At 37.2% G+C, this 27,440-nt stretch overlaps 1 protein-coding gene across 1 annotated transcript in view; it reads left to right on the top strand.

The window, feature by feature from the left end:
• CNTNAP2 (contactin associated protein 2) overlaps positions 1-27,440 on the top strand; it is a 1,012,072-nt gene that overhangs the window by 800,211 nt on the left and 184,421 nt on the right. The window contains exon 14 of the mRNA XM_041466404.1: positions 24,944-25,100. Coding sequence (XP_041322338.1) covers positions 24,944-25,100 — 157 coding nt within the window. The remainder of the gene's footprint in view (positions 1-24,943; positions 25,101-27,440) is intronic.

Below are 27,440 nucleotides of genomic sequence, written 5' to 3'. Positions count from 1 at the left end.
TATAAATTATGTATGCTTAATTTGACAAGGTGCTTTCATACTAAGAAAAACTTCTGCCATTCACTAATCTTGTTGCTTTGCTGGGCCCCATCAAATGTCCAGAAGAACAGCTTGATGACACTGAAAATAAGCAAAGCTTTTAATAATTCTTCCTACAAAAATGATCTCATGGAAATTTAATGTGTATACGGTATATTTAGAACATAAGTTCTACATCAGCATGTAGGCTTCAAAAGGGAAACAAGGCTATCAAATAGCACATCAGAGGTAGTGTGAGATGAAAAGTTACAGTTTGATCACATAGTCTTTCTTGAAAAGTAGGATATAAATTTATAAATGTGAGAGGGGAGGGAAATGTAGAGGTGAACAGGAAAAGAAAGGTTAAATTAAAAGAGAATATGTTGGAACTAAATCAGTCTTTGAAAACAAGATAGTAAAAGGGTCTGCCAGGTACAAACAGGAAAGAAAAAGTGAGAAGTACTTCATCAATAGACCACAGGGTAGGAAGTCAGCTGCTAAAATAAAAGCAATATTTTTTATCCAGGGAGGACATTGTAACAGATATAATTAAAGTAGAATATTAAAAAGAAAAAACAAACTGGGATAGATGTTTGACATTTGATCCAGGGAGAGGGAGGTAGAAAACTTAGCTTAGTAATGACTTTGCTTTCAGATGATATCTGTTGGTCTTGTTGGAATGCAGACATAGAAAATTTAGCTAGCTCCAAACGACTTTAGCTAAGGAAGTATCTTAATTAGGAGTATGCTTCACCCATGAGCATAAGAAGCCTCATCTTTTCTTCTTACATAAAATACCCTTTTGCAGTTAAGGGAGAGTGAAATGTAAAAAATACAAGTACCTGTGCACCCCAGCTCAGTTTGCAGTGTGGAGTGAGCCAGTGCCTTGGTGACAGCAGTAAATTATTACTGCACAAGAGCTAGATGCTACACTCAGAGTGCTCATTGCACTCTGGGAGCAAAAGAGAACATCTTATATGTGGAGTCAAGGATCTGCTGTCAGTATAAGTAATGTTTTAACAGCCTGACAATTCAAATTAAATATTGCCAAAAAGAAATGCTTTGTTGATAATATAATTAAAATTATTATCTAAAAATACTTCCTATTGTCTTCCATTTTCTTCCTTTGAATTTCTCAGCATTCCTCTGGATCCCAAGTTGGACTTGTAGTAAAGAGGCTCACAATGGGCATGAGCATCCTAGGTCCTTCTCTTGATAAAATATAGTGCTCATGGTGAGTTTTTCTTCCTCATCAGGCTTGAGTTCACCTAGAACTCCATTTACTTGTCTTCTCATCACAGCCTGCTTCTCTCACATCAGTCTACAGCTAAAGGTTAAAAATGGAACAAATTCCTCTCCCACCTGCAGTTAATCCAAAGGGCTGTGGTCTGTTTTGCAGGGACTACCAGGTCTGCTGGCCTTTCCCTTGTCCATGGGATTCAGTGGGCTGGGATGTACATCAGTCATGTGGCCAATGGCAACTGTTAACCACGACAGAACCAAATCAGATCCAGGCTAACCCAGACAAGTTCTGATGAGAGCTTGTTCTCTCAGGCTGGTACAAAGCCTGTTTCTGGGCCACATGTGGGAAAACAAGTGAGAAAATCCATATTTTAGAGAATATTTCTGCCTTTGTAATTCATCAGGTAAAGGTGTATAACATTGAACAAGTTTGTTGCATCAGTGAAAGTCTAACATGGTTTTAGAAGCCAAGGTGAAATAGATTTTTATCAGTAGTGAGAATCAACTTTCATTTTAATTCCTGTAAGAGGTTACAAAGTGGTTACTGTGCAAACTTTACTTGCCTTTGCAAGACCTACAGAACTGTAGGTATGTGCAGGGGTGGTTTCTGTTAACAGCTTTCTTTCCAATATTAATTTTTAATATTTTTAATTGTGTAGATAATCACTAGGCTACAGAATTGTGGGATTTTTTTCATCTTTTTGGGATATTTAAAGGGTTGTAGGCTCTATCTGCATGGATAAAAAGTATGTATCCAGTGTACAAGTAAAAATATTTTCAAATTGCATCTTATTCCTCACCTTTCTTGTGTGTTTGATTCTGCTGCATCTAAGCTTAGTGCTATGTTGTCCAAGTAGCCTTATTGTCATTCAGGAAAGATATTAGGTGAAATGTAACTTAGGATTTTTTGGTCTGATTTCCAAAAAGTGACAAATGAATGAGTAAATAATAGATTAATAGTAATGAACAGGAAATTCTGTGAACACTGGAAATAATGGATGGGATTGTGTTATATATTGTTAGTCTACTTCCTCACTGCATTTTCTGTGATAAATTTAATAATCCAGAGGAAACCACAATGCTATTAATATGCTGATAAACATCTAGTGATAGCAAGGATGTTTGATATCCACCAGAAAGTATAGGAGTTTTTTCTCAACACAGGCTTAAGTTTGTATCTCTGTTCTCCCGCTTGGAATTCACAAAACTGTTAGTACCTCCGCTATCTTAGAAACTTGAGTCCCCTTTAATATTGAGTTACAAAAAATTTTGTGTTAATGAAGAGAAATCAATCAAATTATTGAAAATGACAAAATTATCCTGGCCTAGACATGACAATTTCTGTATAATGTTTCTTTAAAAGTCATCTAGATTTGTGAAACACCTTTTCTGCATAGAGCAAAGGATTAGATAGTAGTCCTAATACTTCTAATAGAAAATGTGTAGAGAAAAGTGAGACTTCTAGCTGAGCATAGTGAAAGAAAAAAACCCTACATGTGAAAAGAACAGTACGCTACTTTTCACTGCAATTGTAACAAAAAATAAAAGAGGAGGATTTGTAACCTTTTGATGAAAAGATTTGAAGGGAGTTTTAGTATTGGAAAAGACTAGTCCCAGAAAAAGAAAATTAGTTCAACAGAGGTTCAACTCTGCTTATGAAATGGAAGCACTGTAATAATATTTTACATCTGAGGATAATTTCAGTAGTAGTCAAAATTATATTTTGGAGCCAAACTTGATAAATGTGAAGCAAAGAACTGATGGCATGTTGTGTATTTAGAGCTTTTATTATTCATTCTTCAAGGGTTAGCCCTTTTTCAGGAGCATTCCTTCAAATCAAAATTCTGTCATGAAATTATCTCAGAAGAAGAATCTGCAGTGAGCTACAATTGATCTCTTATAATATTTTTCCCTATTAACGTTAGGATGTCTAACAGCATGTGGGTCATTTTACCCACATCTCAGCATCCAAGCAGAGCATTAGCACAATAAAATCCTTGCAGTTACTGAAACATAAAATACCAAAAACCAAATTCAGTTATGTGCAATATATGTTGATGTATTCAAATATCCATTGATCAAATCATTGCAAGAGTCCATTTTTGATTGGACATGCTATACTGATCACTAAAAATGCCAGATGGAGTTACTGGACTGAAAAGGGGGAAAATAGCATAATACACTCTGCACATATTTTAAGAAGCAAGACAATAAAATAAGTGAAAAAAGTTAACTAAGTTTTCTAAAACAGGAAACATTCATCCACTCACTTTTCAATCATTTATAGTTATGAATGAGACAAATAATTTCTATTTCTTCTAATTTCCAGAGGAAAAAATACTATCTTCATACCAACAGAAAGTCTGTAGACATTTCAAACAATAAAATTATGCATGTCATGAGAATAGTAAACACTTTTTCCTCAAAATCCATTTGCATATTCAATTAGCAATGCTTTTAGTATTAATTGTCTTTTGCTCAAAAAGAGCTCTAAGGTCTTTGAAGCTGTTGTGTATTCAGTCATCCTGCACAGTAACTCTACTGCGCCCACCTTAAGATCTCCATAACTGCACAAGTTTTAGGGACTTATCTAATTCTGGACCAGTGTTTAGTCTACTTGTACAGATGTGAGAGGACAGGAACACAAAATGAAGAATTAAGGTATCATGATGATATTACTCCCCCCTCTGCAACAGCTCAGTGCAATGCCTCTGAGAGGGCAGCTTGTCCAGAAGAGCATTTGTGTAAGGTTAAGAGCAAGGTATAACACTTGTGACAGTCTTTTTCACAAATAAGTTTGGACTTCATCCATAGGAGTTTAGGGATGAGGAAAGGACAAAATACATCACTGAGTACCCTTGTGTCGCCTAGCCAAGATTCTAAATATGAACTCTTGTTTAAAGTAGAATTCAAGGTCTAGAATAGTATGCATACGCCCAAATGCACACAGTGTAGGAAAATGTATCCTTCAAAACATTCAACACTCATAACTGGGCTATATAACATTTCCTTCCATTACTATGAAGTGCAGAAATGGCAACATTGGAATTTGTTAAATGGTGTTTTTTAACATTTCTACATGTTAATTATTATGAATAGAACCTTTCGTCCATTTCTGCCATTGTTCCATTATTTTTCTCTCTCCAGCCCTTTATAATGTGTCACATAAGGCCTTATTTGTTTATCTTCTCTTTGATTTAACTTGGGTTTTGGTTATCTTTATACAACAGTATTCATTTTATATAACATTTTGTAGAGGACAAGTCAATGTGGATTTTACTCTCTTACCCAGTCCCTGTGTAATCTCTCTATGGCATGGTCACTGAATTTTTAGTTTTTTATCCTGAGGGCACAACTAATAGCATGTTCCCATCATACTGACCAACATAATTTGTTTTTAATATGTCCTATAAAACTTAAAATTGTAGTAGATTTTTTTTTTTTCAGTTAAGACTTAAACATTGCAGTGGCATTTAGAAATTTTTACTTTGAAAATATCAAGGAGAAAGGCTTCAGGAAAGAGAATCTAAACTGTGCCATGTCTAGAAATATAATAATTAAATTTTGTAATTAAGTACTCAGAAAGAGCATAGTCTAGAAATTTCTGCATAGAGGATAAATCTAAATGGGCTGTCTTTGGAGAAGTAAAATACAGTATTTTAAAAATGATGGAGTAATAATACCAAATAGGAACAAACAGCAAGTGGTTTTTGTCTATGCTGACTTCCATACAGTAATTAGAATTATGTAATGATAAATAGCACAGGATATACAAGGAAATGTTTACAGCAAGACTTCAGGAAAATACAGGTCACTTCTGATGTAATCATAAGACTCAAGGATACTTCGGGTTGGTTGTCTGGTCCAATCTCCTAAGTTATTAACTACTCTGTGATAATACATTGAAATCCATTGTTCTGTGTGCTGTAAAAACACTCTGCTAGGTTTGTGTCAGACTGTCTTGTCTCCTAAGCAATGAAAGTAAGGAAGTCCAGAGAGAAGCTCATCACAGAACAAGAAATACAGGCAAGTCACTTTTGCCCAGCCACATTCCCTGTCTTGTAAGGACAGCTGACATCGGGGTCTTATTCAAATCTCATCAAAATGAGTGTTTCCATTGAATTCTAAATCGGATTCTTAAAGGTGTTTTGGGGAGGCAACTTGCATTGGCCAGACAGGCTTGTATTCTCACTGCTGAATAAGAATCCTGTAACAAAAAAAATCTCTGATGGCTGTTGAGGTCGCTGAGCGGCCATGTGTAGCTAGGCCCCGGCAAAGAGGATGTTTTCTCAGGTGAATGGTGAACATGCATGAGCACAGGCTCTGAGGTTTTCTCATGACCCTCACTGGCTCAGATATTCATATTAAAACAGAGACTGCCTTTTGTATTTTGTTCACCTTTTCTACCAACTTACTGGTGGATGAAAGGGAGGGAACTTAGTGCATGACATAGATGTTCTTAACACTATGTAGTATGCTTTAGGAAAAACCTGATTTCTCATGACTGCTGTTCTCAGAGCATCATTTTAAGCAGTACAAAGACCAGGCATCATAACCTATCATAACTCTGTCATGATTCTGATACTTAGTGTGACTGATTTTGTTCAAAGATCACCCATCCATCATCAGTAAATAATTTAAAGAAGATTAGTGATTAGTATTGTAGCAAAGAAAACAAAGCTACAAACAAGCCAATGTGTCTCAAGCTTTGCAAGAAGGAGCAGAATCCTCAGGACTAGACAGCTTTGGATCTGCTTTTAGGCTCTGTAACACAGCTGAACTGACAGGCCTTGTGGTGAGATGTGGATGTACATCTCAGCTGAAAAATTTTGTTTGTGAATAAGTAGAAGTCAATGTCTGTCATTCAATTTTACATACTTCTATTTGTTCTCAAGCAGTCAGTAAGCCTTTAATCAAGAAAAAAAAACCAAGCAGGCTAGAATTTCACTAGTTTAATGAATAAAGTGTTTCCTCTACTCTCTTTCATGCTTACAGTGTGGTAATAAGGTAGAGAACAGTAATGTTGGAGACCTCTAGGAGCTCACCTGGCACCTCCTGAGACAGCTGCTCCTTCGTACTTCCTGACACATATTTCTCTGAGGCAACAATAGAGCTCACAACTGACATAGGGCCACCACAGCCTCCCCAGGTCACCTGTTTCAGGAATTCACTCCCCTTACCATTAGGCAGTTTCACTGAGGTCTCTTCTAGATTTTCCTTGCTCCAATTTTAATTCTTTGCCTGCCCACTGTGAGAAAGCAATAGACTTGCAGAAGTCTATTTTGTGAGCAAGAACTGTCATTGTGTCTCTTTTCTTTCTTAATCTAAATCCTGACAATCTGTTCTTCTGTGTATGTCATGTTTTCTGGACCTCTGGTTATTCTCATGGCTATCTACTAGTCTCTGTCTAGTAGACAGGATGACCTCTCCCTTTCCCCTTGCCTTCTTTTCCCTTTCCTTCCCTTTGCTAGTTGCTGGTTTTGAATATTAGTTGGTAATGAAGCATTCAAGTGTTGAAACAGAAAGAATCAGTATGCATCTCTTGGAAGCTCTCCATGTGAGGTGTTTGCTTTTTTCATGGCACTGGTGACTTAAATTTCAGTTGTGGTTCCCCTGACTCTTGCAGTTCCTGTCTTATATTTGTGCTTTACATTTATCCCTACTCAGCAATGTGTAGCACTGCCATGTTTTCCTGCAGCTTAATTTGTAGTGAACTTTTAAATCACTTAAATTACAGGATTTGTGCATGTGGTAGTTAACACAGTGAAAGTGTGAAAGAAATTTACAAAGAATTGAGCCTTTCTGTGTACCAGAATTAAAATCATATTGTACTGGGGTTCAATGCACAAAAGAAAGTCCTTCATTGAAGAGATCTGGGAATTATTAGAGAGATTTTAGTATTTCCTTGATGCTCTTATTATTAAAAGCTATTAAAAGTAATTGGAGACTGAAGTCATAATACTTGCTACGGAGTTGTCATTCATTGTTTTTCAGTTCTTTCTAGGCAGCCTTGTGAAACAAGGAATTAGAATGAGCTCCTTGAAGCGCAAGCATTTCTCTGTCACAAAAGTGCTCCAGATGGACATTGAGCTGTGCTGGTGGAGGTGTGGTGGGATAAGATTTCAGAAAATTGTTTTACCCTTCTGTTATTCATGCTGAACATTGTAACTGAAATGCCATTCACTGCGCTGTCAGACTGGGACTGCCAGAACAGAGAGACAGACAGATGCTATTACACAGTGCAGAATTACCAAAAGGAAAGACATTTCTTGCTAACAAAATAGACCACATGCTAGCTGGTAAAGGGAAATAAATCAGAAATGTGCACAAGTTTAAAAGATAAGTACCTGCACACACATTTGTATCTACATACATAGCTGTATATGCATGTATGCAGGGTACATATATATTTTTTCGCTATTTACCTATGCATACATATTGTATTTGCATGGTTCTCCCGATGAAGGCAGGAATGATGAATCTGATTCCATGTTCTCAGAAGGCTAATTTATTACTTTATTATGCTATATTATATTAAAGAATACTATACTATACTAAAGAATACAAAAAAGATACTTATTCAATGCTAAAAAGATAATAATAAAATTCGTGACTCTTTCCAGAGTCCCAACACAGCTTGGCCCTGATTGGCCAATGAGTCCAAAAAACTTACACTGGAGACCAATCAAACAATCACCTGTTGGTAAACAATTTCCAAACACATTCCACACATGAGCACAACACAGGAGAAGCAAACAAGATAAGAATTGTTTTCCTTTTTTCTGAGGTCTCTCAGCTTCTGAGGAGAAAAATCCTGGGCAAAGGGATTTTTTTTCAGAGAATGTGAATGCCACACATACATCCCTACACAAATTACATATTGGAATCCATTAAGCTAGCTGGGACCCATTTTGGATTCTTTTTTTGTCTGCCTTGTTTCTGAAAATTTATACATATATAAATTTAATGAGACACATGGAGTTTCTCTTGATATGGAATTTCTTAATTTTGGCTTTGATTGCATTGTCAACATCTTCTAAGGTTTACTAAATAGATAAGCAGGCAGCTATTACAATTTGGCACTCCCTTGTTTTATACACCACCTTTCTCCCTTTTAATTTTCATCTCTCTCCAAACAAAAAGTCCCTTGCTTTACAGAAGAAAAAAGAAAAAGAGGTAAAAAAAAGAAAAAAAAGAAAAGAGGTAAAAAATGAGGTAATGCAGATAAAAGTTAGTAGGAAAAAAAGTTAATTGGAAGTTAGATGCAGAATTCATAAAGAAAATAAGCATTTATTTGACAAAGGTTTGAAGGAATGCTCAGCTTTATCAGAGAGAACTTCCTAGCCAGCAGCTTATTCCCTAACACACCTATAGCCACAGGGCCAAATATCTTAATTTGTTTCAAGGCTGGTCTGAATCCATTATAACACCCTTCACAGTTGAATCCTAGCAATTGGTGACAACTAGAGAAACAGTAACTTCTATGGATCTTCAAAAGCAGTGACCAAATCATGGTGGAGCTAGTAAAATAATTGTTCAGCAAACACTAATTGAACTGTATTCCATGTATCAATTGTAAGTTAGGTATCATCCAAGTTACCATATTTTAGTCATTATATATTCAAACGTAGAATTTGAATTATGTCCCTTAGTTAATTTTTTTTTCCTACTCTTTTTATAAGTAACAGTGTAGTGCTTTGACTGTTAAATTTTGCCAATTCACTGGACAGGTATTGTGCAGAAAAATGTATATGTTACATTCCATCTCTATTCTGCATAGTAGCATAGAGGAGAAAATATTGTCTCCTCCAAAGAAATTGATCTTTTGTTATCACCTACCTCGAATGTTTCAGCGATATTGAGATTTGTTCAGTCAGAGGTCAGAATCACCCTATAATTCATTGTGCAGGTATTTGCGTCATCTTCCTTGTAGCACAGAGGGAACTAGTGTCTCATCTGAAATGTCTTGAAATTCCATTTGCAGAAAACCCATTGTGAATGGCTGGCTGTAGGTATTGCAGATGAAAAGAATTCTAATCCCTTTAATAAAAGACATAAATTGTGCATTTGTGTGTTCTGCCTCTGCCCTTTCCCCAGAAAGAAATTGATTTTGCCTGCCATGTTTTCTTCCCACAATGGCAAGTTCTTGTTCCATTCCTGACTAATTAAAGTGACAATGTTCATTTTGAGATCATGTCTACAACAAAAGAAAATGCTATATTGAAAGAATGGGCCAGAGACTGAATTTCCTTACTTCCTGTTACAAGCTTCTAAGAAAATAGTGCATCACAACATTCTGAGCATTTCTTTAAAAACTATGAACTCAGAAAAGCAAAATATCACATTATAATATTCTATTAGATAACTATTGTCTGGTATCTTGCCTGATAAAGTTACTATACCATTGCATCTTCCTAGAAAGGTGTTGTTCCAGAAGCACGCCAGATATTCTCTTAGATCATTTTCTCTTAGATCATTTATGTTTGCAGTAATCAATGACACTGTCTGGATCAAGGAATAGAGTTTTGGAAACTTGGCAAAGAGTCATTTTGTAGCTGTTTCACAGTCATTAATATCAGATCTGTGCAGTACTGGATGAGCCAGAAATGTATATTTAATCTAGTTCAGGCAGGTGAACATCACTGAATCTCATTTGAATTTTTTGAAGATGATGCTAATACAGTTACAGCTTCATGCACTCAGGCTGGTTTGATGTCACCTGCAGAAGAGCAGATGCCAGGTGGTACCTCAGCTGGAACAGAGCTGGAGTTGCATAGACAGGCAATACTGGATGTGAGACGAAGCCTCCTAGACTCAGTTAATCCATATTTGTCTTTGGACAATTTGGACTGGTGTCCTGGTTTCAGCTGGAATAGAGTTCTTCTCTTTCCTAGTAGCTGGTGCAGTGTTCTGGTTTGGCTTTAGTATGAGAATAATGTTGATCACTCAGTTACTGCTAGGTACTGCTTGTCCCATGGACTTTTCTGTTTCCCAGGCTCTGTCGGGGAGCAGGTGCACAAAAAGTTGTGTGGGAGAAAGCCCAGGACAGCTGACTCAAACTGGCCAAAGGGATATTCCATACCCTAGAACATCATGTTCAGTGTATAAAGTGGGGGAGCTGGCTGGGAGATGCCAATTGCTACTTGGGGACAGGCTGTGCTGATGAGTGGATGATGAGTACTGTACATCACTCATTTATTTTCGTTTTTTTCCTCCCTTTTTATTACATTATTACTATTATTTTTGTTTGGTTTGTTGTTGTTTCCATTATTGAACTGTTCTTATCTCAGCCCATAGGCTTAACTTCTTTTTTCTATTCTTCCCCCATCCCACTGCAGGTGGGGTGTGTGTGAGAAAGCAGCTGTGTGGTACCCAGTTAACAGCTGTGGTCAAACCACAGCAACTGACAGAGTGAGTTCACACCAAATCTGTGCCTTTTCCGTCATCCATTTGCACTATTTCTTCTCTGGTACGAGGAGTCATAAAGCTATTCTTACTCTATGATAGACCTGAGCAGTCTGAAATGGATTATATAACAATGACAATTATTCTTGATGAGTTTGGTTTCCAGCTCATTCACAGATATTGTCTCTTCATACCTTATCACAGGATAGATAAGAGTGTATTCTGCTCCATACACAGCTCCAAATATCTTAAGAAGAGTATGTGGTTCACAACTGGGGAAAATTAACTAGACTGCTGGAGCAATGGGAATAAATGAAAAATTCTGCGTTATAATGCAAAACTAGTTTTTGCTGCTTCACTACGTACCCATCCTTCAGTCTGTTTCCCTTTCTGAAAGAAATATGCCCAGTCTGAAGCCAGGATTTCCCTGGTAGTAGTTTGTTCAGATCATCCATCAATAAAACAGACTCTCAGCTGCCAGTTCTGTTAGGTCAGACTGTACAATACCTCTATTTTTCCAGAGACTGACAGAGTTTAAGACTTGAAGAAGAGGCAGCAGCTGGTCATTGCTGATAAGACTCGGAGAACACAGTAAGTCATAAATAAAATATACATTTGATACAGAATGTGCAATCAGTTTTATAAGTTACTCATTAACAGGTCCACAGCTTGCAGATCCTGCTGGATCTCACCCAGTAAGTCCACACTGTACAGCTGGGTTTAATGCTTCTCTCTGGGCATCAAAGTGGTAGTTTTTTCCAGTTTCTCACTAAAGGTTTGTCACTATCTACAAAGTAGCAGTGTGTTGTGCACAGCTGGTCCAAAATTCTAACACTTCTCTCAAATTGCATCTTTGTTCTGGAATGGGATAGGATATAGACTAACTATAGTGTAAACAGCAATTCTATGCATAAAATTACAAGTGCCTCTAATTCAGAGATCATTCTCTATATTCCCCAAGGGCTTGTGAAAACAATTTTAGTGGTCTCTTCTCAGACTTTTAGTGTAGATAGAGAATTAAAAGCTAGATGCAACTACATCTATCTGAGTTCATATTAATGGAAATACTTCAAAACCTTGATAGCTTTTGTCACACAATAAACTTGGTTAAGAGATTCACTTGTAGGAGAAAAATATTGGGAAAAGGCACTCCATATAACAGTGAGAGTTACAGGTACCTTCTAATCTAACCTCATTTATAGGGTTAGTTCTTCCAAACAGAACATGCCAATAGTCACAAGAGAAGTAAAATGAAAGAAAATATTACATGTGAAAATGTAGGACTCTTCAAACACAAATTAATCCGTCAGATCAACTGTAAATATCTGAAACCAAAACAAGGGAAATCTCAGGCTCTCTTGCCTGAAAACCATCAGTCTTTTGGTCTATAAGGTGAGTAGAAAACTGTCTGAACAGCCAGCCTCAGAGTGTGGCAGCCAGTGTTTCAGAATCCACCTGCTATTCCTCAGGGACTAGCATTAAAGCTAATGCTAACTAATGTTTATGTCAAAAATGTTGGGACAGGATGAACTCTCAGCTACTTCACAGGTAACACCACAGTGGTCAATAGGCCAGGCTGTCACTCAGAGGAAGCTTTATACGCTGTACAAGTGGTCTGGCAGGATACTCATGCAGTTTAATAATCCAGGTTTGGACTCTAATCTGGAGGCAGTCCAAAGGCAGGGCCATGAAAATGGTTTGGAGAGTGGAGAAGATAATATACAAGTAGAAGCAGAGAAAGCTGGGCTTGTTCAGGTTGGAGAAGGGAAAGCTAAGGAGGGATCTAAATGCTGTCTTCTGTTGCTTAAGGGATGGTTTTATAGACGTTAGGAACAGATTTTTCTCCAAGGTAGGCAGTGGAAAAAAACATACAACAGAGGAAATTCCAGCTGATCTAAAGGGGAAAAAATTACATTACTGTGAGAGTAGTGATCCACAGCAGCAAGCTGCCCAGAAAGGTTGTGAAATCCCATATTCTGGACATTTTTCAGATCTGTAAATGCTTTGATTCAAGCTTGAAGTTAACACTACTTTGAGCAGAGGTTTGGACTAAATGATTTGTGGATGTCTCTTCCATTTTACATTGTTCTGGTTTTTGAGACTAATGCAGGAAGCCAATTTTGACCGGGAAGTGAAGGGTAGATGAAACCATAGCAGACCGAGGAGAGAGTTTTGTGGCAATGCCATGTGTTGCTGAAGCATCAGTGGACACAATGATGAAATTATGACAGTGAAATATGAGAGAAAAAGGAGCCTCTCAGAGTCAGAACTTGAGTAATGTGGCACAGCATGAAAATAGCAACCCTAAACTCCACTGTCAAAATTAAACAAGAATCCAGTGCTGTTTGCAGAGAAATGATGGGGGATCCATCTTATTATTTATATAGCAAGTACAAGTGGAAAATCAGTCAAGATCACTGAAGGTTCCAAGTAGTTTTCAAGGGTAGCAAACTTTTATTTAAAAATATTATAAGGCCAAAAGGGATTTTTACAATTATTTATTCCGACTTCCAATTTAAAGCACGCATGGCATTTTCTCTTTATATAGAGCATAGTTTTAGAAAAGATTTTATTTTTCACTTTACAAATTTTTAGTTGTAAAGAACCTAACATAACTCACAGCAAATTGTGCCAAAGGCTAATGAACTTCACTTAACTTTATTTCTAGCTTTAAAATGCCTCACTTCATCTTCTACCAGTGGGTTATTTCATGCTTTGCCTGCTATAGTGAGAAATTTCAACTCCTGCAACTTCAGCTTTCTCTCTAGGTGTTTAGAGAGTGTAACCAAGTTTTTTATCATTTTACTTCAGGGTTTTCAAACTCGTATACGAAACATCACTCCTGTAGCTGGCAGTGCATTGGAGAGCCTGTTCACTGAGGAAGAGACTTTGTGTGGTAACTGGGATTCAACAGAACAGCCCTGTTGCAAAATGCTTGTGACTCACAAGTAAAGAAGGGCTCTTTATGATAAAGTTCCAGGCCCTTCAAAATGATCAGTCTAACTAGCTTTTCCAGTCCACTGTTTTGAATCTTCCTCCACATTTTCTTTGTGGCAAGAAGGGGTATGCATGCTGTTTCACTGGCACACTGTTGTGGTTTAGGAATGGTATTCCCCAATTTAGTGTTCCCACTGAAACTCCAAACCAGGCACCGCTCATTCACTTTCCCCCTCACCTTCCCTCAGAAGTAGGCTGGGGAGGAGGACTGGAGGTACAAAAGGTAAAGATCACATGTTGAGATAACAGTTTCCTGGAAAGAGCAATGAGATAAGAAAACAAGCCATAACAACTACAGTATCCATAACAAAATGCAGAAGAGGGGCAAACAATTTGTACGAGATTGTTTGGAACTGGCACTACCCAATTGCTTCCTCCAGCTTGGAACCAGCATTACTCCACCATTCCTTCTGCCACACTTAGATGGAAGGGTCCTTGTGAATGCAGGGGAGAGTGGGTTGGAGACAAAGACAACCACAGACCCAATGCCCATGTGGCAACAGCAAGAGTTTATTCTTCAAACCCCTCTTTATAAAGGGCGCTTGAAAAACCCGGTCTGGATAGCTCATTGGGCTGATCTCTTACACTGCCCAGCTCCCAGACCAGTGAGATGTCTGCAGCTTAGGATGGAACATAATTGGTTAAGGTTCCTGTCTGTCAGCCCAGGGGCCAGTTTATGGAAGCAGCTGGGTTCCTTAGCTATGGCCGAATTAATTGCCCAGTACAAGCCACTTTGTACAATAACAGGACCCCTTCCCCAACAGCCTCAGCAATGACCTGGGGTGGTATAGAACAGTCTCCATGTCCCAGCCATGCTCTCCCTTTTGCTCCTGCAAAAATCAACCCTGTCCTGGCCAGAACCAGGACACTCATGTAACAGGCCAAATATATCCAAAACACTTCTCTCAGTGTAAATTGTTTCTCTATCATGTGCACTAAGGGTTTTCATTAATATCAGTATTTGAAGAAGGTATTTCCATATCAAGTCACTGTCAGAGACAATTTTCAGATCCAAAGGTCGGCAGTCCAAAGGTCCACAATGACAAGGCAGGTTCAAGGTCAGGCCAGAAGGCAATCCATTTGGCCTAGGTCCAAATTTGAGAGGTCCAAGGCTGCAATGACTGCAGTGTTGCACATGTGGGAATACTCTGGAAAAGAGCTCTCCAGGAAAGGGAGAGAATACCCAGTGAGGTATTCTGTCAGAGTTTTTGGGAGGAAGCTTCTGCTGAGGCATCATCCAGCTTTTTTTGGAGAAGCTTCAGAGTCAGGTGAGGATTTTAAAAGACCTCTCTGAGCAAGCTGGCCTTGAAGGCAGGGAGGTATACTCCTGGTCCTCAAGAAAGAAAACTGCATGCTGGAGCAAAAGGAGTGCAAAGAATTGACCACAGGAAATAACATTGATGTTGTTATCTTCATCAATATGTCATTCTTCCTCTAGAGCATGGAGCTTAAACTCTGTCACACAAAGCAGGGAAAATCATTCCTCATGTCAGTGCAGTAATGTAGGATTTTCAAGTCAAGTTTTTCAGAAGCAAGTGAAATTGAAGTTCTGCTTCTACTGTTAATAGTGCAACTGGAACTCCATACACTGCACCAGCGTAATTCTTCTGTCCTGTGAGTATATATTGATAGTTAAGAAATGTCATTTCAACTCACAGAATAAGATATTATCATAATATCTTATTAAGCCTTCAGTAAAATACGTCATTAGCCAATTTCAATTTTCCCGTGGAGAAATGTGAAACCCACATGTGAGAATTAATATGCTTGAATGGACTGATGAAACAAGCTTCAGCAGGGAAAAAGACTGCCCTGAGCACAGACTGAAGGAGGTGGTATCTTGACAATGTGAAGCACATCACCTAACATTTCCATTTGTCAGTCTCAATCAATATGTGTGTCTGTTTTCCAGAAATCAATAGAGACATAGTTCTTTACAGTAGCCATGAAACCCAACCTGACCTGGAAAAGAAATCATCTAAATAGCAAAACACAAGCCCATTATCAAGGCTGACAAATGATCAGCTAAAAAAGGGTTCTGAGTATTGGATGCAAAGAGAGTTTTCTCCAGAGTCAGCTGTAGATAATGCAACACATATCTAAAGTTAGTTACCCCACTTCCCTGTTTGTTCCCTTTCACACTGAAATTTGTATACATTTAAATAACTTCTGTGTAGCAACATCATCATCACTAATGTCTCATATAATTTCTAAAATCTGTGTATATTAAGTATGCCTTTTGAAATACCTTATTCATACATGTGTATTAATTCTAATAAGAAGATACAATAGTCTGCAATAATTTACAGGTTGATGTTAAACAGCAAAAGCATTTTGAAATTAAGTGGTTTGGACTGTAGAAACATGAAAACATGAAAATGCCTTCTGAGACGGCTCCTTTGGGAATGCTATTCTTTACCATGTTCCATTTCTGTCTCAAATGTCCTTCCTTAGCAGATGGCTTGGGTTTGGACCTACAACTTTATTCTTTACTGGTCCCAGAATGATGTGTTTTGTGTAGCATAACTTCCTTTATTTCAATTTGGATATGCTTGATAGTCAAGCTGTTGTAAGACACAGTGCTGAGGCTCATTGTGTCATTTTTTTCCTTGTGTGAAATCTATTGCTATGTTATGAAAGTGCATTGTGGTCGTGGTTATACCTGTTTGGGTCATTATTAGTTCCAAAGGATGGAATACCCTTCAGACTTGGCAGTTTGGCAATGGTCTTGCTATCATGAAAACAGGTTAATATCAGTATTCATATGTTAGTGTTAGTTCTGGTTTCAAAACAGTCCATGCACACCATGTAATTGGAAAAAAAAAAAAAAAAAAAAAGAAAAAACAAATTTTCTTAGCCTGAAATATCAGTGTTATTATCAAGAATTCATGGCTTTCAATACAGCAGTGGAGGAACATGAAACAGAAAAAGTAAAGCTAAATGTTCTGAGGTTCCTCAAGGGTCAGTGGGGAAAGAAAATCAACAGCAGCAGCAGCAGCTGCAGCAGTCTCATCAACAAAAGAAAACCCTTGTGCTTCCCAAAACAAATTTCCGACAGTGCCACAGTCCACGTTCTGTATGAAGTGCCAGATATTAAGTTCACATGGATGAAGAGAAGCCTGAAGTCCTTCTGTCTCTTATAATGGCTTTTTTCTTTCAACTTAAACTACTGCTTGGGGGCAAGGAGTAACATTTGAAAAGGAGAAATACTTGCAAGAGATATGGGACCTCCAAGGAAAGACCATTTGGTGAAAAAGCTTGCATCAGTTCTGCTCACGTTGATTGTAGTTTAATTTACCTTGGGATCTTGTTAGTTTTAGTTAATTAGATAGTAAAATGATGGCATTGGCTCTTAGGGAGTTATATTTACTTTTATGTAGTCTGTTATTACTGTAAATCAGATAAAATGAAGCAGCAATATATTCTGGGCTGGATGATGTAGGTGCACATAATGTTACCCATTTTCTTCTCTGTACAGGTTAAAGGCACCCATATGTGGGTGTGGGAAGCAAGATCCCAAGAATTATTTAGTTATTTTAAGCTTATTTAAAGAATGTTGTGATTGTCTTCATTATATATTAACAGCAAGGGAATTAATCTAAAAATAAGACCATGAATACAATTCTGTGATATCACTATCACTGACATAACATTTTACAGAACTTATTTTATCTTTTGGCCTGTTGCCACATAATGTACAGAACGCCACCTTATATGATCCTCTCTTCGCTCTGTCTGATCAAATCATTTCACTTTGATTTTATACTAAATTATACTACTTACAAGAGTAGCCATTTTTGTGCTAACAATCACAATTTCTGAAGTCTTCCAATGGGTCTCTGCCATAAAGTGAGGCTCTGGCAACAGAAAATTTCAAAAGGCATCCCCTCACTGTTGAAATATCATTGATGAGTTCCTAGGCTTTTTTATGTCCTTTTTAAGAAGGTAAATAAACCAGGGGGTTTAGCTGTATTAACCTGCAGAATTTCAAGGCTAATGGCTGCTTGTATGCTGCTTACCCATCCATGAGGTTTGAGCAAAGATAAGTTTATCAAGTGACCACAAAAAGAGACAGCAAAATCACAGAATCCTCTGACTTATTGTTAGTATGTTCTTCACGAGACCGTGAATGGACATGTGCATTCTGTCACCACCTGGTTGGGCAGACCCCAGGGTGAGCTATAAGTTTGTTGTGGGACTTTCTCAGCTTTGCTGTTGCTGTTCTACCTCAGGTAGTCCTAGCTGTGAAAAGTCTATTCTTTCAGAACATATAGTAAAAATTATAATTGACTGGTTTTTATTGAGTATTTATGTCTGTAAATGCTCTTTTTGTTCCACAAATGACACTTAGTTTTTTGAAAGTACTTGTTTTTCCTCTTAGCACTACCTCAAGCTAAGACATTTATTCTTAGGCCTTAAATTATCCAGTGAATTTAAATTTACAGTACACAATTAATTGCAACATTAGCAAGCTTGGCACACAATGCTGTTAAGGATAGCAGGGACTGTAGTGATTTTATAATGAATTCACTCTAAATCTCAGCAAATAGTAGCTTACAAGGACATCTGACAGCTGCTTTCCCCAGCTAAATCTCACCACTGAGACTCCATTCCAAGAAAAATAACAAGTCAGGCTTGGTTAGTAGTGCTGCAGCTTGGAATACGAGTTTTGACAAGGGAAAAAATCATTTGTACTGTACTAGCTTTTCATGAGCTGGGGCAAGGAGTAAATCTCTCCAATGGCAAAATAAAGCTGTCAGACAGCTTTTTCATAAGATGCCATTGAACATCAATATGACAGTTCTCCCTCCTGATCTTTTTTATAGGTTGCTAATTCTGAAAGAAAAGTCATCTTTGCCTACATATTTGTGGATTCAGACACTGACATTGTAGAAGGAGTTATACTAGAAAAAAAATACAAACTCAGTAAAAGGGAGTACCCCCATAGCCTTGCTGAAAAGATGCTTTAGCTAAATATCTATTTCTAGGAAAAGATACTGTATTTGCTGATTTATATTTTGAGATTGATATATACATATATGAAATAAGTTCTCTAAAAAATTAGCAGGCAAATATCCAGGAGCATGAGAATACTTTCATGAACTGAAGAACACGGCAAAGGCCATCAGCCTGAGGCATGGTCATCATTAAGGCAGTAATTTTGTTTCTTAAGCATTTGAATATGTTTCCTTTTCTGTCTTCACTGAACATAGGTGAGAAAAGTTGGGCTTTTCTCAGTTTGACCACTTTATCTGCACCAAAACATAATTGAAGCCTAAGTACAGTGAAGACTGATTGCAGGGTTCTTCTCTTCCAGGATAAGTGGGGAAGCCAGAGCTCCTGGTGGGAACATCTGAATATCTGATTTTAGTTTCTGATACTGAAGGTCATGGAAGTTCTTCTAGTTTAGGGTTTAAGGAAGTTCTTTTAGTTCTAGGGTAATGGAGATGGCTATCTTTACCTTCACTTTAAAATACACTACTTTATGGCTGTGGAGGAAAAGGAGACAGCAATTAATTCTTAATGTGCCCTTTAGAAAACAGTAAATAGAGTGTGTTGTTTTAACATTTACTGAAATTTTGTATGCTTTTCACAAGTATTTTCCAATATTTATCTTTATTTTCTATTAAAATCTTAAGAACATTTCCCTTCACAGATTGCCTTTGAGGTATGGCATAATTCTGAGTATCTTACAAAGCTAAAAAACCAAACACTTCTTTCTAAGGACTGTTGCACTAAAATGCTTTGGCCATGAATTCAGACATCACATCAACTCTTATATTAGCAAGCAAGGCATGTTTCAGAGTTCTCTTTCTGGGTTGCCATTAAATCTTATCTTTTCAGGCAGTTTAAATAGTCTTTGCAAATAAATAGTACTGTCAAATAGACCAACCACTTTAGTGAGCTTATAAAGAAAACAAGTGTTTGAGGCTAGTCTTAGTAAAAGAAAAAAAATCATTTGCTACTAGCACTGTGAAAAAAAAAGTCAGATGTGAGTGCCTACAAAATGAAAATAATCATAAACAGCAAACTAAAAGTTTCATGTTATTATTCCATTAAATGCACAAGTAGCTATAAATTAGGTGTTCCTAGTTTCCTGAAGTAGCCAAGGGCACTTCTAGTTTCTTTTCCTTTTGTTGGTAAGTTTTTGAATGTCTGTTTTCTCCCCCAAGTTTCCAGTGTGCTCAAATATTCATTCATGTTGCAATGAGGGTTTGACTAATCTCATTTCTTAGTCATTAGAATGGTGACCACTGATGCAAACTCTATTCACAAATAGTAAGCACTCCTTATATTTTTCCCAACTGGTTGCAAAAAAATTTATCAGCTAACAAAATGAGAGTAGCAGCATAAGAATTGACTTCACTTACCATTCTCATATTAAATTCATGTGTATATGTTTCACAGCACATTAGTGAACAAGAAGTGTTACTAGAAGAAATGGAAAATCAATAAAATATTATTTTAAAAAATAATCTCACTATAACCATGTATGCAAGAACTCTTATTTTAGAAGGTTCACTCAAAGTCAGTTTCTACACAAATACTGTCATTGAAATGTGGAAGTGTGACCTGCCAGACTCTTCTGTGAGTTCTGTTTTCTCAGTTTGAAATAATTTGGCCCTCTGGGTGATCACAGAAGCTGACAGAACCGCTCATAATCCGCCTGAGTTGTGGGCAGGAGTAGAATCTCTCACAGTTTAGCTTCTCCAGTTGTCAGCATCCACTCTTGCCATGAAACTCCTCAGCTGCTGGGTTTTCAGTCTAGGTGGCCACTTCCCAAGACAGGAGACAGGAGCAGCAAACCTGCAAAGTGTCTTCATGTTGGTCCTAAACAGCACGTAAACTTCAGCTTCATGTTGGTCCTAAACAAGCACGTAATAATAAAGATGAAGAAAAATCAAATCAGCATAAAATAAACCAGGCCAGCAAAGCCTACCCAGCTTTGACACCACTGACTTTAAGAATCCTAAACTGGAACATGTGGAGGTACTTGATGTGTGAGTGACATTAAACTACTTTTGATTATTTTTCCAAAATACTAAGTCTTCAAAAGATCAGATAAATGGCTTACACTCTTCATTAAGAAGACTTGACCTGAATGGAATAGATAGTGCTGACGGTGTGAAGAAAAAAGCTGGCAATATGGAGCAAGGTGAAAGCTGTGAAGCGCACAACCATATTAGCATGCTGAACTTTTCAAACAGTGACAAAATTATTCTTGCAGTGTCTGTTTCTTCACTGCAATAACAGATAGAATTCCTGCACAGGTGTTAATGAACCATGACCTTAAATCAAGTTGACCTTGTGTGAGGCTAAATCTACTGGGTGTTGTAGTGTAGCTGAATGCAAAATGCATGTTTAAAGAAAGTATTTTATTCAACAATAAAAAAAATTATACCCAGCTTTCCACATGTGCAAACTGAATTTTATCTTTTTTAAGTATTGTCTTTAATTTCATCATCATGTATTACTCCTGGGAAATAGTTTTCACTTCTAGCTATAATTAATTCAGGTGTCCAAATTTGCAGTATGTTTTTGAAAAATGTCTTTGGGCCTATTCTGCCAATAACAATGACTGGGTAATTCATTCAAGCTGTTCCATTAAAAAAGAAGTAAAAGACTGAGCAAAGGACTATTTTCTGAAAATAATATAATACAAGTACTGTAATTGTTGTTGACATTCCTTAGTATTTAATGGGGATCTATAATACTAATGGAAACTGGAAAGGACTGGAAAGGACCCATTTAATTCAAAGCTATCCAGTCCTGTAAATGAACAACTAATTTCTTCCAGAGAATAGCTAAATGTAGTTGTTAGACAGGGTCCTCAATAAATAATTTTCACTGGTCTTGCTTTTCAGAGGTTCTGAGCCATTGACTTCCATTTGAAAGAATTCCTAGCCTTTCTTTTTAACCATTTTCTTTGATTTTAAAGACCATATAGAGGTCAGGGAAATTTCCAGAGCAAATGGAAGAGACATATTTAACTTCTCTAGGTATTTTACACATAAATACAGTTGTCATCATTCTAAGGGCTGTATTTTGAATGGAGTCCTCTGAATGTAGAGTGCCATGGAACATCAGTCCACTTAATTTAGTTCCCTGACTTCTCTCAGTATTGCTGTTTCAGTTACTAGTACTGAACACCTAGAAATAAGAGCCCTAAAATGTTGAAAGTAGCAGAATTTTAATTAATCAATTGCATTTAAAAATAATAAAACCAATTGTTTATATTAAATGCTCGGTAGAATATAAAGTGTACTTTCAAAAGTTATACATTTTGAGACTTCAGCTAAAGTGCACTTTAAAAAGTTATCCATTTTGAGACTGTTCAGCTATATTAGAAATAAATATATTATTGACTATTAAGAGTTCTGTTCATACTACATTAACTTTTGTTGAGTATGGTTTTATATTAAATGAAATGGTTCACACAAAGATAAATTTATGAGATGAAAAAGGAATCATTTTTTTATGGCACTGTGAGAATACAAATAAGTGATCTGTGAGAATACAGAAAAGCATCCTTAATCTTTACTTTTTCTTGAATATTCTGTACAGGAGGACTTGATAGAAAACATCAATGGCCAGATTCTTTACATGCTTTGATCTAATAACTGCAAATCTGGCCTAATATTGCACAGGGATTTAAATAAGAACCCATATTTTGCAATAATTTTAACCAAAGTTCAGCATTGCAAAGGCATTGAAACCACTGTTAAATGTGTTACACGTAAATGTTAAAGGCTTTTGTGTGTGTGTGTGTCTGTGTGTGTGTGTGTCTGTGTGTGTGTGTGTGTTACAAGCCTTAGCCCAATATGCCAATGCCAGGCAATAGGAGTCTTGGGTGCTGCTCACAAGGCAGCGCTGGGATTATTGGTTGTGGGGGTGTCTAGCAGAACATGTGCTGAATGCAAAACCCTCAAAATCATATATTACCTTCTTGACTTTTCTGAAAATTTTAAACATGCACATTAGTTTCTTCCTAAGTTTGTGTTCCTAAGCCTGAGGGTAGGTCTTTTCTTCAGAATGAAGAATCATGTGGCTTAGACAGTGTATATAAAAACACACTAATAAACACGCTAAACGCACTAAAAACAATAGATGTGAAAAACATCTCTGTGTACGCTGGAATACATTCATGGTTTAAAACTGTACACCAATTGTCTTTTAAATGAGTTCAAACGTGCTCCATTTGTGTCTGTCATAGTGGTCCGTGACAGCCATCACTGTAGTCTGTAATTCTGCCATCACTTTCATCTGCTTTAATCATTCTACCTGTTTCTCAATTTTTGATCTGCTTTTTGATAATTCTAAGTAATTTTTTTTTCTCATAGTGCTTTAATTAGCAGTCTTGCTTCCCAGTAAATTGCTTGCTGACTGAATCATGCAATCCTTCACTTGACAGAAAGGATGTAAACAAAGAGAATTTTGAGCAACAGTCAAAACAGCAGCATTGGTGCCATAGCATAGAAACTAGCTTCAAAGATGAGATAAAAACCCCCTGTAAAATAGGAGTTTCAGACATCATTAATTCTCTAGTTGGATCCTGTATTAATAAAAGCAATTCTGTCATTCCTGTGGAAAGATGACATTTACCCTTAAATGCTTTTTAAATAGTCTTTTGTAATCCAGGGCTACATACTGTCAGAATTGCTAGATTGCATTGCAGTTTGGGAATGTTGCTGCAGCATTCACGTGACACATTCCCCTAACTTGCAGCACATTGTTCTGTGATAATGGAGTCACAGAAGGTAAAATGACCAATTCAGAGTCCAGAATAAAGTCATGCTATTCCCACACGCATTGCATTAGCACTAGAGCTGAATGGCCATACAGTGCAGCACAGCAACATTTAATAAACACCTTCAGCCACCACTAATTCTTCACATTACTGTATTTTTGTTATCTTATATGGTGTTAACAATTCAAATACATTTTTAAAAGTGTTTTCAGAGAGCTGAGCATTTTTGGGGTTTGCTCCTCTTTAAACGTGTAGATATTTGGTTGTTCTCTTCATCTCTGGAATTTAATTTTCTTGAGAGTTTGGTGTGAATTACTTTCAACTTCTGTCTGGAATAAGTAACTTTGTGGTCTTGATGATCAAATCTAATTGTGAAATGGCTATTTTAAGGATTGTGCCTGTAGTTTTGGGGGAATGTGTAAGATGTGCAAACTAAATATTATGGAGGTAAAATATATATTATGTAGGATTTTACTGATAAAATTCATTAATCATTGAATTCCATAGATTAATTTTATTTAATATAAAATTTCCAGCAGCTGGAGGAGACATTAAAAGAAAAAGAGACTTTTAAAAAAATGTATAGCATGTTTTTTCACTTATAGCTGAGCTCAATCATTATTTTCTATGCCAAAAATCACTACATACATTGATACTGATTAAGTTATTCATTTCTGTTTGAATTTAAGTTCATATTTGAGTGTCTTGCTGAACCAGAGAAATAAAAAATAATTTTCCAGTAAGACCATTTTTTCAAATTAGAAATTAGAGGGGAGGGGGTTTGTTTATTTATTTATTTACAAATAATGTCTTAGTTAGTTCAAAAGGATTAGAAATAACCTCAGTGCAGTATTTGAAAATATCCAGTTGCAGACCCAATGCGAAGATATATGATTACATCAAAGTTCAGAACACCTCTGCTAAGGTATTACATTAAAAAATATATATACTTTTTAAAAAATTGTTTAAATGCTTTTGGAGTTTGATAATATCTCTTTATGCTTTGTTTAGCCCCATCTGGAGAGAGCATGATGAACATGTTTGTTTTCCAATGACAACAGCGTAATTTTCAATGAAAAGTTGTTGTTTAGAAAATAAATAAATAAATAAATAAATAAATAAGAGAAAACAAACACATTTTCCTGTACAGTATTCAAGTTCAAATATTGAAATAATCCATCCAATAGCTTTATATGAGTTTGAAATTAATTGCAAATAATGATGCAATCTGCCAACATATTCTCGTTATACAGAGTACAATTAAAAAGCTAAACAAAGACCATATAAGATTTTTAAAAATTAATTTCAATCATTATAAATTGTGTGAATACAGAAAAGAAAATGTGTTCTGTTTACCTGGCAAGGTCCTTTGAATACCTTTAGTAACAATGAATTAATTTGTTTGCCAGCAATGTGGGATGGCTCCGGTTATGTGTTGTTAGCATTTGCATATTAGACATCTGAGCTCAGTTAATGCATTATAGAGCTCTACCTCTTTGATGCATCATAACCTTGCATTTTCATTCCTTGCAGAAGGGAATCCATATACCTGGTGGGTTGGAAAAGCCAATGAGAAGCACTACTATTGGGGCGGATCAGGACCTGGCATTCAAAAATGTGCCTGTGGCATCGAACGCAACTGTACTGATCCCAAGTACTACTGCAACTGTGATGCTGATTATAAGCAATGGTGAGTGCTTTACAAGAAGGCGGGATGAGAATGACCAAATCTCCTGACTTTTACAACAGTGCCATGACTTTGAATATATCCTTTTTCTATATTTCCTTTCTTATCAAAGAAAAAAGGCAAAATTATATTTGTGATCCCTCCTGCAAAGTATCGACCCATGCCTGGATTTCCATTTTATTTATGGTGTCGGTGACTGTTAAATATAAGGACAGTATTTATGATTTCCAGCCCACTGAGCTATAGAAAAGAAAGCTAGAAATTGCAAAAGCAAGTCCTAAGAGGAAAGACCAGCATTTTGGTTATCCATGCAACTTTGTAAGATTCAGATATACTGCAATACAGAATTAATTTTATCCCTACAGCAACTTCATGGCTTTTTTCCCAGAATTTCTCCTCTTTAAAGTGTTGCTTCTGCAACACTTGAATGTGAGTGATATGTATTGAAATCACTTATCTAGTGCCTCCAACTCTCATTATCTATCTTTCATGAAGAAAAATATGTTAAGAACTAAATACATATTATGGAATGAGGCTCTGTATTTCAGAGGAAGCTACCAGGCTTTGCATGAGATAATTTAATTAATTAAGGCAGAAAAAAGAAATAAACTTGCATCTCTGATATTCCCTATAAACATGAACAGACTGCATAAAGCTCATCATCGTTTTGATGAGACCTCTCTCTGGCTTACAACATTTTGTTTGTGCACCTTAATAATTTCTGTCCTTTTTCTCATGACAGGCAGGATTATATTTTACATGGTATGCAATGTTCAGTGATATATTGAAACCATACTTTTATGAACATTTCTCCCATTAATAGCAACCTGTGGGTAATTGAATCAATACTGGCTCATAAACCATTTGAGGTTAATTGAGAAATTCTACAGCTGTTAATGAATGTAGAGGTACAGAACAGTAGTGGTATGTCAGAGACTAAAAAAGAAAAAAAAAAAAAAGAGTAGGAAGAATCATAGAACCACAGAATCACAGAATAGCAGTGTATGAAAGGAACCTCAGAGTTCCTCTAGTTCAACCCATCTGTTCAAGAGGGGTCACCTATAACCTGCTGCCCAGTACTTTGTCTGGAGATTTTTTTAATAAATCCAAGGATGGACTCTGCAGCTTCCCTGTGCACATTATCCCAGGACTGGACATCATTGGAAAGAATCTGACTCCATCTGCTTTGCAACCTTGTCGGAACCCAGGACATCCCTCTGGGTGCCCTGGATGGCTCAAGATCCTGGCAGAGGCTCGGAGACCCTGGCAGGAAGCCAGAGATACTTGGGAATTCGATCTCAATCCATGGAGCAAATTACCAACTTTATATGAAGAATTACAAGTCGCAAAAATTTAAGTAGCATAATAGTAGTTGTCACCGGGTGAAAGATGGAATTTTGAAGAATTTTACTATAGGGGTCTAGGGGACAAGATGGAGGAATTTGGGCATTGTCCTGTTCTTCTTCTTTCTTCCTAGCCTCCATCTTCTTGGTGATGGTGGCACTCTGGGATTGGTGTAAAGTAGAAAGTCACCATCTAACATAGGTGATAGGTATTGGAACATAACTGTAAATATCAAATACGTAGTTCATAGTATAAAAGACAATGCTGGCCCCCTGTGGGCAGGCAGAGTGCCTCAGACTGACCTGCTGAACAGACCTCAGCAGGCCAGACAGAAAATGTTTTAGATAAGAAATAATAAACAACCTTGAGAACTACAGCCGAAGACTTCTAACTCCTTCTTTGACAGCTGGATTGGGGAAAAGAGACTTTTAATACATCTCGGGGTCATCTTGACCAGAGGAGATCCCGAGACACCCTGTTAGGTATTTATGGACATTGATGACATCCCTCTCAACCTTCTCTTCTCCAGCCTGAGCAGCCCCAACGGCCTCTGCTTCTTTTCATAGGAGAGATGCCCCAGTGCTTCTGTCATCTTAGTGGCCCTTCGTTGGACTCCATCCAGCAATTCCATCTCTCTCTTGTACTGGGGACCACAGACCTGGACCCAACACTCCAAATGTGGCCTCACTAGTGACGAGCAGGGGAGAAAGATGGCCTCCCGTGACCTGCTGTCGGAACTTTGCCTAATGCATCCCAGGACACCATTGGCCTGCTTGGACTCAAGTGCACATTGCTGGCTCATGTTCACCTTCGTGTCCACCAGAATCCTTAGAGAGCTTTCTATCAAGTTACTTCCCAGCTGGATGGTTCCCAGCATATACTGGTGCATGGGGTTGTTTCCCCCAGGTGCAAGGCTTTACACTCTTCACTGTTGAACTTCATGATATTTCTGTGAAAACCTCTTCTCCAGCTTATGAAGATCCCTCCAGATAGCAGCAG

This window comes from Pyrgilauda ruficollis, unplaced genomic scaffold (assembly GCF_017590135.1).
Source record: "Pyrgilauda ruficollis isolate IOZ18807 unplaced genomic scaffold, ASM1759013v1 scaffold2, whole genome shotgun sequence".
Lineage (NCBI taxonomy): Eukaryota > Metazoa > Chordata > Aves > Passeriformes > Passeridae > Pyrgilauda > Pyrgilauda ruficollis.
The sequence above is the reverse complement of the archived record's forward strand: the minus strand, read 5'-3'. Positions and strand labels throughout refer to the sequence as shown.